The sequence below is a fragment of the Populus nigra genome, chromosome 4 (genome assembly GCF_951802175.1).
Source record: "Populus nigra chromosome 4, ddPopNigr1.1, whole genome shotgun sequence".
Classification (NCBI taxonomy): Eukaryota; Viridiplantae; Streptophyta; class Magnoliopsida; order Malpighiales; family Salicaceae; genus Populus; species Populus nigra.
In genome coordinates, this window is record NC_084855.1 from 21184761 (window position 1) to 21197154 (window position 12394).

General features: G+C 34.1%; 2 protein-coding genes across 5 annotated transcripts; one reads left to right on the top strand and one right to left on the bottom strand.

The window, feature by feature from the left end:
• The first annotated feature begins 2309 nt into the window (after positions 1-2309).
• Positions 2310-3938, top strand: LOC133690904 (small ubiquitin-related modifier 1-like). The gene is made up of 3 exons (XM_062111183.1): positions 2310-2585; positions 3433-3582; positions 3688-3938. Exons 1-3 carry the CDS (start codon positions 2499-2501, stop codon positions 3760-3762), a joined length of 312 nt encoding a protein of 103 aa, XP_061967167.1. The 5' UTR covers positions 2310-2498; the 3' UTR covers positions 3763-3938.
• A 2570-nt stretch (positions 3939-6508) lies between these two features.
• On the bottom strand, positions 6509-12132 carry LOC133691513 (uncharacterized). Of its 4 annotated transcripts, none has more exons than XM_062112050.1 (10): positions 11624-12132; positions 11399-11481; positions 10366-10507; positions 9991-10272; positions 9761-9908; positions 7945-8880; positions 7602-7840; positions 7439-7512; positions 6952-7063; positions 6509-6836 (listed from the first exon to the last, which is right to left on the bottom strand). In XM_062112050.1, exons 2-10 carry the CDS (start codon positions 11452-11454, stop codon positions 6804-6806), a joined length of 2022 nt encoding a protein of 673 aa, XP_061968034.1. In that variant the 5' UTR covers positions 11455-11481; positions 11624-12132; the 3' UTR covers positions 6509-6803. The 4 variants fall into 4 exon arrangements, with proteins under 4 accessions (XP_061968034.1, XP_061968035.1, XP_061968036.1 ...); XM_062112051.1 differs by having other exon boundaries at positions 11570-12132; XM_062112052.1 differs by lacking the exon at positions 10366-10507.
• Between the last annotated feature and the right edge of the window lie 262 nt (positions 12133-12394).

The window sequence follows — 12394 nt, forward strand, 5'->3', positions numbered from 1 at the left end:
GTTTGTTTGACAAACATATCCTTAGGCCTATTTTAGTTGTTTTATCCAAAAGATAATGAGTTTTTTTTTGTCAAACAAATCTTTAAAAAATAGTTAAAAAATAAAAAATAAATAAAAGGTTTCGTTGCATATAGCAAAAAATCCTAAAAAAATATTGAAGCATGTCTTAAAAGTCAGAAAAATATTTAAAAATATCTTTTTCATGTTTAAAATACAAAAAGTATTACATGGATTTTACAACCAGTTTGTAAAATTTCAAAGAATTTTGACTTATATTTCAAAAATATTTAAAACTTATTTTTTACAAAGAAATATATTATTCACTTTTAACATAAAAATTAAAAAAAAACCTATAAAAAGCTTAATATTCAAAATATTATTAAGGATAATAATTTATTATTATTCACGTTTAATATGAGAATAAAGAAAAACTTGTATGGGGTTGAGATCTAAAATATTATTAGGAATAATACAACTCATTTACTTTTAATATAAAGATATAAACTGCGAGGATTTTTATCTAAAATATTCTTTAAAATGACACGGTAGCTTTCAAATTTATCCCAAAAAAAGCCTCAACTATAATTGAGGATATTTCAACTTGTATCCCGTGGTATAAGAGTCATGGACCTTCGAGATATCAAAGGAAAAGGTGAAATTTCAATAATCACAAAATCTCTTTGGATTTCTAACTTCATCTCCTCCGCGGCATATGAGTTATGAATGAGCTTGCTTTCTTTTGATATCTTTTTAAGTCGGGATCTTTTAGACCAAGTTCTTAATCTAGTAAACTAGGTTTTTGTTAATCATAGTAAGCCCGTCATAGGAGGCTGATAGAATTTAGAAACATCATCAGACTATAGTAACCATAAAAAAAAAAATGATGCAAATTACTTTAGGTAAGACATGCTGAGGATGCTAATACCTTTTATTTGTACAACTAGTCCCTTACCTAGATTTTTTAAAGATCAATCACAGTTTCTAGTCATTATAATACTAAGTAGCGACTAGCCATGGTTTATATTTGTTAATGTATAAATTCTTGATTTATTTTATTATATAAATATTAATTTTTTAATTCATAGTTAATTTTTTATTCTTAGTTAAAAACATGTTGACAATAATTACATATTCATTTTTCTACAATTAGTTTTTTTTATTCGGCTTTGCTAGTATTAAACTAAATAAGCACAACATTCTAAACTAAAAATAAAATATCGCTTTTAAAAGTTAAGCAACTATTCTAAATTGTATATTAAAGTTTTAATAAAATTGAAATCATCATTAAAAATTCCGTATACACGGGGACAAAGTGACTAGTTCCCTAGAAAGACAGGAATGAGGTCAAATACTAGATGCCCTTCGGTCATCAACAGTTAAAGTAATTGCTTCGAGGTGTTTTAAAAAATTCTTCCACGTGTAATATTTATATTATTTAACCCTATTCGTTAAAGTTAAATAATATAGATAATAAAATATTAAAAAATTTAGATCGCAGATCTTGAATTTTAAAATTCAATCAATTTAATCCAACTGTTATACCATATACTTTTTCTTTATCTTTATAGTAGATAGTTTGTAGATTAATTAATTATTTTTATTTTATTTAAAAATATTTTGGTTCCATTTTTTTTTAATGAGCTTCTTATTATTTTTATTTAACATAAAAAATGAATTATTTTTTTTTACTGAAGAAGAATTTACAAAATGACGCAACATATAAAAAATAGATTTACAAAGGTATAATACTTACGGTTTTTCTCTTAAGCCTACCTCTAAATATAAATTAATAATATAAATTCAACTCATAAATATTTATAATATTTATAAACAATTTGTCATAAGATAATATATTCAATTCACTCATATAAAAAAAAATCAAACCATCTTGTTGATAATCCAATAATAAAAACTTGGAATCAATAGGTTTATTCCCCTTATTATTTTATATTAAAACTTTGTAGTTGTTAGTATGATGACTATTAAAGGTTTACATAGTTGTTAATCTTAGAACCCGTAAAATTAATCAAGATATATGTAAACTAACTCGAGAATAAAAAAAATAAAATATATAATTTATAAAAATATCTTGAATATACCTAAGTTATATCCATGAAGAACCTAATTTCTACCCACCACCAACGGGCCTTACAGCTCTGTCTATTATCCAATGGGTCTCTGTCTGTAATCGTATTCGAGCCGAAACCTTCTTGATTCTTTGTAAATTCTGAAGTGAAGGGTTACAACTAACAACTCGGTCCCCCCATAAATCCACTAGACAGCGTCGAAAGAAGACTTAGGACTGGACACCAAACCAATCAGATATGCGCACATGCATGCTCTAGGATGATTGACGGACTTTCAGAAAAAAACCCAAGTCGGTGACGGAATATATAATAACAATAATAATTTAAAAAGTAAAACAAAGAAATAAAAATCCTGATTTCTTGTTTTCCCTTGTTCGAAGAGAAAAAGAGTGTGAGAGAGAGAAGAGAAAAATGTCTGGAGCGACAGGTCAGCCACAAGAGGAAGATAAAAAGCCCAACGATCAGTCTGCTCACATCAATCTCAAAGTGAAAGGCCAGGTTTGTTTTTGCTGGTTGATGATGTCTTTTTACTTTGTTATGGGTTTGTTTCTGTTGTCTTTACATATTTTTTGTTTTGGTTTTGTTCCTTCCCCAGATCTATTTAGGTTTTAGCTCTGCAATTAGTGTTAAATTCGGGGTTTTTTTCCCCTTACTGTTTAACAATCAGGCGTTCTGGGGCTTTTAGCTCATGTGAAGTTCGTATGGGTTTTATTGTTTTCCGAGTGTGTTTATTATGTGAATTAAAATAATGGGGGTGTGGGTTTTCTTTGTTATTATGCTAATAATATTGGTTCACCAATTGAGGAGCCATGCTTTGGGAATTACAGTGTTCTTCACGATTTGAATGGCATTTTAATTGTTTCAGTTCTTTACTAGGTGATCTGCTTGGTAATAGTTAGAAAGCTCTTCTTTTATATTTTGATTTCTGGATTTTAAAAGGGTTATGTTCAGGAGAAACTCCAGATGAAATTGCGCGGTGCCACTGTTATCTTGCCTTCTTTAGGACAGTTTTGTAGTGGAAAATCAATGCTACTTTCAAAGACAAGTAGAAGAATTTGAGGAACTTGTGCTTTTAGTAGATGCTCACCTTGTGTATCCTGGTCGATGCCCGTGAATCGTGATTTTTCTCCTAGATGTTGAAAATCTATTGTTAGATATTTAAATCGTTGAATTACAAGCTTGAAGTTGCATGTTTAATTGAATTTTTATTGTAGGGTCGGTCCATGTTAGCACTTGTTTTGATGAATCGAGATTTAAAAGCTTGCAGTGCTTGATGATGTTCTTAAGAGTCCTATTTTTGAGAACATGCTGATTAAAGAAAGACATGTTTTGACTTTCAATTTAGGATGGAAATGAAGTATTTTTCAGGATCAAAAGAAGCACACAATTGAAGAAGCTGATGAATGCCTATTGTGATCGCCAGTCCGTTGAGTTCAACTCAATTGCCTTCTTGTTTGATGGTCGTCGTCTCCGAGGAGAGCAAACTCCTGATGAGGTATCTTTCTCACACAACATGCTCATGCACACAGTTGCACATTCATAAGATTATAGACATTAAGTTAACGCGTATACTGCCTTTCATTTTTTCTTCTTTCTGCAGCTGGACATGGAGGATGGGGATGAGATCGATGCAATGTTGCACCAAACTGGTGGCGCTGTGAAAACAAGTAATTAATGCTTGATGGAGAGCTAATCTACTAGGGCATGCGGTGGTAGTAGGGTCATGGGATTGTTGGCAGTGAACATATCTATTCGGGTCTTGTTTTGCTATATCAGCTCTCACCAAGAGCTTTGACAGTAACTGTACTATCTTACTGGGATTGGATTTGCAATGTTTGGTTTGTTGGGATATGGCTCCTCACTCTTCTTGTTCTCTCCCTCCTTACTTCTCCATGTGTTCTTGTTCTCTCCCTCCTTACTTACTTCTCCATGTGTTCTTGTTCTCTCCCTCCTTACTTCTCCATGTGTTATTTATCACAGTGATTGAGGGCTCTAAAAGGGAATGTTTTATCTGACCTCCTTGAATGTATAGGAAAGTATGTAGGTGGAAACCAATCGGCCTTCCGCCCAATGAAATAGATACCCCATCCATGTTTAATGAACATGATTTCAGAACTTCTGAATTTTATTTTCAAGTTCTGGAAACTGTCATATGGTGAGAAGAATCCGGCGTGAGAAAAGCAATCCTCCACCCTTTGAAATATCACGGCCAGGCTGTTATACCCAACGTAGGACTCGTCAGAGATGGCAGGCCAGTATCGCTGCCTGCTTGGAAGTTGAAAGTTTTGACCCAAAACTGTGCGTGTGATTTTAGAATAACTAAAGTCGGGATTTGTCTGCAAGGACAAGTTCTCAATAGGATCTGCTTTGCTGTAGCTACAAGCATAGCTCAACCAGCAAGGAGTGAACATATCGTTTACTTTATCTCGTCTATAGTTTTTACAAATTTAGTGTCTGCCACTTTCCATGCTCCTAGGATCCAGGATGTACTTGCTATGTTTCAGATATCTGCATTGCCAAGCTGCGTAAAAACCAAAGAATTTCTGTCCTAGCATAATCAACATACAATAACGGCTCAGTTATGTCATCCTACGTAATCATGGGACAGAATGTTGGATTTGAATAAATTAGGCAACTAGCATATATTTTTTTAAATAGCAGTAAAAAGTTTTGATGAAATATTATACTTTTGTATATTATATTTTTAAATTGTGATATCAATTAAATATTATTATTAAAAATCATAACAAAATTTTAATTAATATTGTAATTTACAATCACCACATCAATTAAATTATCATCATATGTGATTCCTGGATAAAATGTTGGATAAATTAAGCAATTATCATATAAAATAAAAAGAAATAGCAAATTAACATTACAGCAAAAAGTTTTGATGAAAAAACATATTTTTAGATATTGTGTTTTTAAACCGTAATATCAATTAAATATCTTCGTTGTAAACCACAATAAAATTTTAATTAATATTGCGATTCACAACCACAACATCATTAAATTCAGAACTAATTAATTGATCATTTCATAATGGTTAGTTAAATTGGTTGATCTATTAAAAAATAACAAGGAAAATTACAAAACTATCAAAATCAGGGCTTTAGGTGAGATTTTTTAAATCTAAAGATCCGATAGTCAGGTCATTCTGGTTTGGACCTTCTTTTGAGCCTAAACTTGTTTTATTGGTCTATAAATGCATCTGCTAAACCATCCACATAATTTATCTTGAACAAATACTCATATAGTTTTGACAAACTTATACTTGACTACTCAGAATCACTTGTTATCGCAAACTCAACTACATCATTGACATTCATAAAATATATTTGGAAGAAAAAAATTCATAAAATTATGATTTTTATATGAAACGATCAACCGGTTCATACAACCAAATCAATCGGGCGATCAATTGAGCTAGGAGATTAGCAATTATGTTACATGTTTAAATATCGTTATTCTGAAGCGCAACAACTATCTTGTCATACTTAGAAATAACAACATTTAGTAAACGATACGCTTCTAAAGCATGACAAGATGAAAATATGCTAGTTCGCCAAGTCTTTTTCAAATGGTATTATTCTGCAAAAACTTTTTAACTTGTTATGCTAATTTAAAAAAATCCCATAATGTTTGGGATTATTTATTATATAATAATAAATTAAGTTAAAAAAATATGTTTTGGTTAAAAAGAAGAGAGAGAGAGACTCTAAAAACTAATCTTTTTTTTCTAACAAAAAATAAAAAAGAATGTATGTTGAGGGAAGAGAGAGAGTCTCGTTATGTGAAACTCTATGTTTTTAATCTTGAGGTTAAAATTTTAAAAATACACTGGCTCTATGTCATGCCGAAAGAAACCTCTTGGTGGTCTCATCTTTTTTCAATAATTTTATCTAATCAACATTCTCTCCTTTTTGTTTATATTTCTCTAATTTTTAATGATTTTAAATTTTAAATTTTTTAGTTTTCAAATCTTACAATAGAAGGTAAATTAATTAAAATCAATATAAAAATCAGAATTATAAAATGTTTGTGAAGAAAAAAAATGACTTGAGTTACATTTATCCCCTTCATCCCTTTATAAAAAATATCTTCAAAATAAAGATAAAAATTCATTTTTATCTGAGTTTCTATGTGATGCCTCAACTATCAGTTTCTATGTGATGCCTCAACTATCTCCATTTTTAATGTCCCGAGCATCACTACCTTGCAAATTAATAGCTGTTTAATGTCTATATTAACCCTAAATGGTGTAATTCAACAGGTCAGGTCTTGAGTTTGCTCCCTAAAGATCACAAGTTTGAGTCCCACAAACCTCAAGGCCACTGGAGACTTACATGGTCATAAATTTCAAAGCCTGTGAGATTAGTTGAGGTGTACGCAAGTTAACACGAACACCCATGTTAATAAAAAATATATATATATAGCTGTTTAATACTTTGATAACTATACAAGCTGCTCACATCTTAAACCGGAGAGCGTTATCGTATGGAAAGAAAGAAAGAAATAATACAACACGAAACAAACAAAAGAAGAAAGCTCTTTCTATGATACCTCTGTGAATAGTTGCAGAATCTCCTGCCTGTTTAACCCACATGTTGTTGTTTCAGTTATTTATTTGTCGACAAATGCACTTTATGTGCAAGGCAGGCCCTGCATCCAACGTATAGTCTCTTCTGGACCCAAAAAACTGCTTATTAGCTTTCATCTCATGTGAATTTTCCTACTCCCTTCGGACTGCAAAATCAGAAGCAACACAATCAGGCTAAAAAAATTGCAATTTGGCATCTGAATCTAAAGCAAAGAACTGAAGTTTAGAGCCATAACATCGGAAGTTTTTTTGAGAACTTACCGCCCGACTTCGAGTTTCAGGTGTCATCCTGCTGTTTCTATAATCCAATGGTTGTGACCTTGGCGCCCGACCAAGTATTCTCTGAATGAAATCCTGTATGTGATTATAAATGCTGTATGCCAGCACAACAGAAGAAAAATATGATAAGATACGCAGAGCTTTGTCAAACAATCCGTAGGCTAGAAAAGCAATCAAAGAATCAACAAGAATTCCAACACAGCAATTAGAAGGTAATCCAAGCGAGATCCTTCAAGTTTTTCTCATTTTATGCTTCGTACTGCAAGGATATACAATATGTTCCTAGAAGTTTGAAGGAATGACATTTCAATGAACTGACGTCTTTGATCTGATGAGAACAGTCTTGAAAGTATTTTTGTTTACCCGTTATACTGCTTAAATTGAGATATTTTACACACAAACCAAGTTTAATCAAGGACTGCATTTTGGCTAGGAATGAAGCATATGGTCTAACTGCTGCGAACATTACCTTAGGCGATGCCTGTTGCAGGCTGTGAAGAAGGCAACAAAACCATTTAATATGCTCCTTACAGCACGGAAAACCTGAACAGATTACGAAATAAATATCACTGACTTGATAATTGCATGCTTGTGATCAAAATGCAATCAGGAATTATAGGATGCCTTCCAACCTGAGAAAAAAGGTCATTCCAAAGTGAACGCCACATTGAAACTTCGCATGTACCGACTCTTGCATCAGAAGCTGCAGCAAGCTGGAATATTCCATTTACATATTTCCAAATATCCCCAATCATTTCCGATATCCAGGCACAAGTGAAAGCGACAAGACCAGCTAGTGCAAGGACCGAGCGAATCGGAGCATAAAGTATTTCCCAAACAATCCAGAATATGGGATATATAATTGAAGTTGCTGCAGCACAAAAGGCAACAAACAGATCAAGGAATTTACTCATCCTTTTAAAATAATGGAGTCTTGATTGCAAAATAACATAACCAAAACAGCTGAGAACCCACCAATGCTCCAGATAACTGAGATAGGCCATGCAAAAATCTCTAGTAGGCCTCCCAGTACACTGCAAGACGATTCAATCACAACCCAAAAAAAGGAATACAAACTCTCTATTACTTCAATGAATATATTCCACAATGGAAGAAGAAAGCCTAAAATCTCAGTGAGCGGTTCGACCAGTGGCTGTGTGAAAACTGAAAAGAAGGATCTAGTGGTGTGTGTGACCATCAGAAACCAAGTAACAGCTTTCTCAAAGTTATGTAGAAATAGCATTGTTCCCAGGTACTTGATTCTTGAAACCATCTCCCAAGTCTCTATCCAGTCAAAAAGTGGTCCAAACAAACTAGAAGCAGTTGCCTTAAGAACTGGGACATTTTTGTACAAGTCAAAAAATCCAATGAGAACAGTGATAACTGAGATTAACACATACAAAGCTCTGGCCAGAGGGCACATCCAAGGACGATAAAGATGGCAAAATCCTGGATATGACTGAAGAAAGAGAACCCAAGATGGGAGCCCAGCTTCCAATAAAGTAAGTAACCTCAGGTCAGACATTATCACTTGTTTTAGTTTATATGGCAGGTCATGATCATTGAATCTAAACAAAATCAAAACATCCACGTATAGCTTAGGTTCATGAACATTCTCACAATCACTGGCACCAGAGCTGTCTAAAAAGTCTTCATTTCCACCCTGTGTTTCCTCAGCGTAACAATCAACTTCAACTCTAGTTCCAATTGACCTGATCGCTCTTCTTCTCTTATAAGGCCCAGTGGGTGGAGGAGTGAGTGGCTCACTCGTTATATTTTCTGGGGTCCCAGGAAATACATCAAAACTGCCACCAAGGCAGCACGAAGAATTATCCTCAGCCCACAGATTATCATCGTCATCAATAGAGGGTGTCATTGAGAAATTTTCTTCAGCATCATAAAAGGTGTCTCCTGAAAATTTCAGGAAGCATTAAACAGAGTAATTGCTCATTTAGGAAAGGAAATACATAGTCCCATCAAATATAAACATAATAATTACAACAGCAACATGTTAACATCTCAGTTAGGTTGCACCTCACCATCTGGCAAAAGATGCAACAATCCAGGATCACATTCCTGTTGTAACGCCAGCAAAAGGTCCTGTGTATTGGCCTATATTAAGCTATTATTCATGAATATCATCTGAACAGTTTGACGATGGTGGTGGTGATGAACCAAACCATCACATATTTGGACTTCATGTAATTCCCAGAGTGAGAAGAAGCATCCTACAAAGGCCAAATTCTAAAGACCAAACATAAGACTACCACACCCCACTGTTCACTTCACAGCCACAAATCTGAGCAAGTTACAGCCATCACATATTATTGGGGTGCAACTACTTCTACAATTTACCTCCATACCTATTGAAACACCAACAGCATTTCGCCATGAAAAGCGAGAGCTGTTGATCCTGGGATGACTATCCATTAAGCATACATATATTGCATTCAAATCTCTGTGAAGCACTTCAACCAACTGTGAAGGCTAGTTTACAGTGCAATCTCCACATGAATATAGAAGACAGTGATGTCACTTAAGATGTTAATTTATCCACATTGAGTATGCTCCTTGCATAGGTGAACCAGAAATGGCTCTTAACAATATTAGTTACCACCTAAGTCCAGCAGGAATCATGAATTTCCAACACAAATGTAGGCATGCCACAATATCCGAATTTCAAAGTAAATCCTTATTCATCATCATATGCTTCTTACCAGTTCAGAATTCAAAAAAATAGTTGCTTTCTTCTACTATTGTAAAGTAAGGAATCATGAGAGAAACAGAATACCTGTAGCAGAATCAAGATAACCTTTCAATTGTAGCAGCTCAGAGAGAGTTCCTGAGAACCATGAAGATAAACTACTTGCAGCTTGAGCTATGCTATCAAATTCCCATCTTTGCATTATCTTAGCTTCAATAGCCAGAGATGTGTCAGTCTGCAATTGACATGAAATCATTGACCAAAACAATGCTCAGCGTAACTGCAAACAAAACAGGGAGCATTCAGAGGGGCAGTACCAGAAGCTCGTTCAAGTAGTTGATACCCCGCACATCATTCCATGCAACTTCAAAGACAATAAAACCATAAAGCGTCCTGTGTAATTCACTACTTAAGAACAGTGAGTTCCTTAATTTCTTCACGGGAGGCAAACCCCTCTTCCGGGACAAAGTTGCCACTTCAATCAACAAGAACCATCTCTCAAGCTTTGTTGATTTACTGGGATTGGACTGAGAAGAAGCATCCTTTCCCTCCTTTCTCCCCCTCTGAGCCTTTGAGTTTGCAAAAGGAGATAACCTAGACTGAGTGAATGAGAAAATGACATTAATCAGAGATGGTTAAGGAAAAACTTGAAAATGAGGATTTTTAGAAAAGGTATCCCAAGTCTTCGCAACCTTGGTAACCATCAGTTGCCACAAGTGTGCAGGGTGTGAACCAAGGTTTCTCAGCCATGGTCGATTGTCCACCAAAATATATAATTTCCCACTTTCAAACGCAACGAAAAGGCTAAGATCTGAGAGATAAGACTGCAAGTCTCTAAAATCACCGAGGGAAAAAAAAATAAAACAGAGTAAGTATTCAGGAACCATACTCAAATACACTACAGGCCTAAAGGTCTTCTAATGATTGACACCACAAGTTTCACAACCATATGATATGTTTGAAAAGGGGAAGGAATTGGGGGAAAAAAAAGAAAGAAGTCTTCAGCATTTTCAAAGCAGGCAGACACAACATGTTAGATGCAATCAAACACACTCAAGATAACGAATATGCAAACAAACTCATCATTGGTTGTCATAGTCATCCTACAAGCTGCATAAAGTTATTTAGGGACAAGTGAAATTTATGCCTACATCAAATAAAACACAAGAAGATCACGAAAAAATAATAATCACAAATCATAGACTATGCTGCCCATTATAGATCATGTCTTCCAAAACACAAGTGCTTTCCACGAGTCAATAAAAGAACAGGATTCCACACTATCCATAAAAAGTCACTTTGGAAGATTTTCATTCATATACTTGTAATCTGAAATTATATCACCTCATCAAGTGATTAATTTTGCACCTACTAACATCTTCTTTCAGGCTTTTCACTCTTTTCTCCCTTCACTTGTCCCTTTTTATTCCACTTTTTGCTAAAAAAGAAAACGAATTGTTTTCCTAAAAGATACTACACTATTAGAATTGCAAAAGCATAATACCCTGTCTGCATGAAGCTCGCTGGCCATTGCTTTCCACTACAATCAAGCAATATATACACAAGGAAATAAACCATCATCTTTATTATCTCATTACTATTCCAAGTTTTTTTTTTTTTTCTTTTACAAAAAGGGAAACGAAAATTATCTCTCGGAGTTGAAATATCAAACTAATTTAAGGAGATGAAATAGGAAGATGCGCAAGTGATGATAAAAACATATACCCAATCTGGAGACTTGTTAAAGGAAAAACGCATTCTGAATCATCGGCTTTCCCCATTAAAATTTGGTCCAAAATCACAATTCACTGCACAGCATAACAGCACATTTGTCATTACCATTATTTCAACTCAATTCATTTATTATATCAAATATAATAATTAATTAAGAAGGACCTTCAGAATGAGAATGAAAATTCCATGAAAGAGAGGAGGAGAGAAAAGAATCACCGGCGAACTTCATAACAGGCGAAGGCAAGAAGAGCAGTATAAAGAATCAACGGTGGTGATTATTGAAGGACGGCAATGAGATCATCATCATCGATCATCAATACAATAACAACCGACAAGCATATCGAAACAAAACCAGAAAAAAAAACAACAACCATAGACTAAGAAGACAACTTCTGTAACCGAACAGCCAGATTACATTCAATTCTACAGAGAGAGGGAGAGCGAGGTTCGTCTCTTTGGTATAGAGGTGTTTGCTTGGCTTGGAAGGCGTTTCCTGAGAAGGTTCGTGCGTTCGTTCTACACGTTTATATACGGTTGCAGGAGGAGCAGGGGAGGAGGAGGGTAAATTCGTGAGATTGAGAGAGAAAAATTATCGGGACCTGATGCTTTCCCGCCACGCGATCGTCGTTGTCTTTGTCGTTTTCATTGCCATGGAAAGTGTTAAAAGAGGGGGCGAGGGTGGCAGGAAGATTGGGGAAATAAACTCGAAAGAGGCGCGTGGGGTGGGTGGGAGAACAGAGTAGAATTATACATATAATATTATTATATTTATGGCAATGGCATGGTTACTGCTTTGGTTAATTGCTTGTTTATTTTAAATATTAAATAATAATCTAAAAATTCGTGGAAAAATAATCTAAAAACAATTATTATACATTGCCACAGTAATTTTTTTTTTTCAATTACATCTTTATATATCTAAATTAATGATAAATTAAAACATATTTATTAAAAAATTAAAATAAAAATATAAGGAACTAAAATAAA

Coding starts and splice junctions, on each gene's coding strand:
- LOC133690904 (XM_062111183.1), top strand. CDS start 2,499: ATGTCTGGAGCGACAGGTCAGCCACAAGAGGAAGATAAAAAGCCCAAC. Junction 2,586..3,432: donor ATCTCAAAGTGAAAGGCCAG/GTTTGTTTTTGC, acceptor CTTTCAATTTAG/GATGGAAATGAAGTATTTTT. Junction 3,583..3,687: donor GAGAGCAAACTCCTGATGAG/GTATCTTTCTCA, acceptor TTCTTTCTGCAG/CTGGACATGGAGGATGGGGA.
- LOC133691513 (XM_062112050.1), bottom strand. CDS start 11,454: ATGGGGAAAGCCGATGATTCAGAATGCGTTTTTCCTTTAACAAGTCTC. Junction 10,273..10,365: donor GGCAACTGATGGTTACCAAG/GTTGCGAAGACT, acceptor TCATTCACTCAG/TCTAGGTTATCTCCTTTTGC. Junction 6,837..6,951: donor CTGAAACTCGAAGTCGGGCG/GTAAGTTCTCAA, acceptor CTGATTTTGCAG/TCCGAAGGGAGTAGGAAAAT.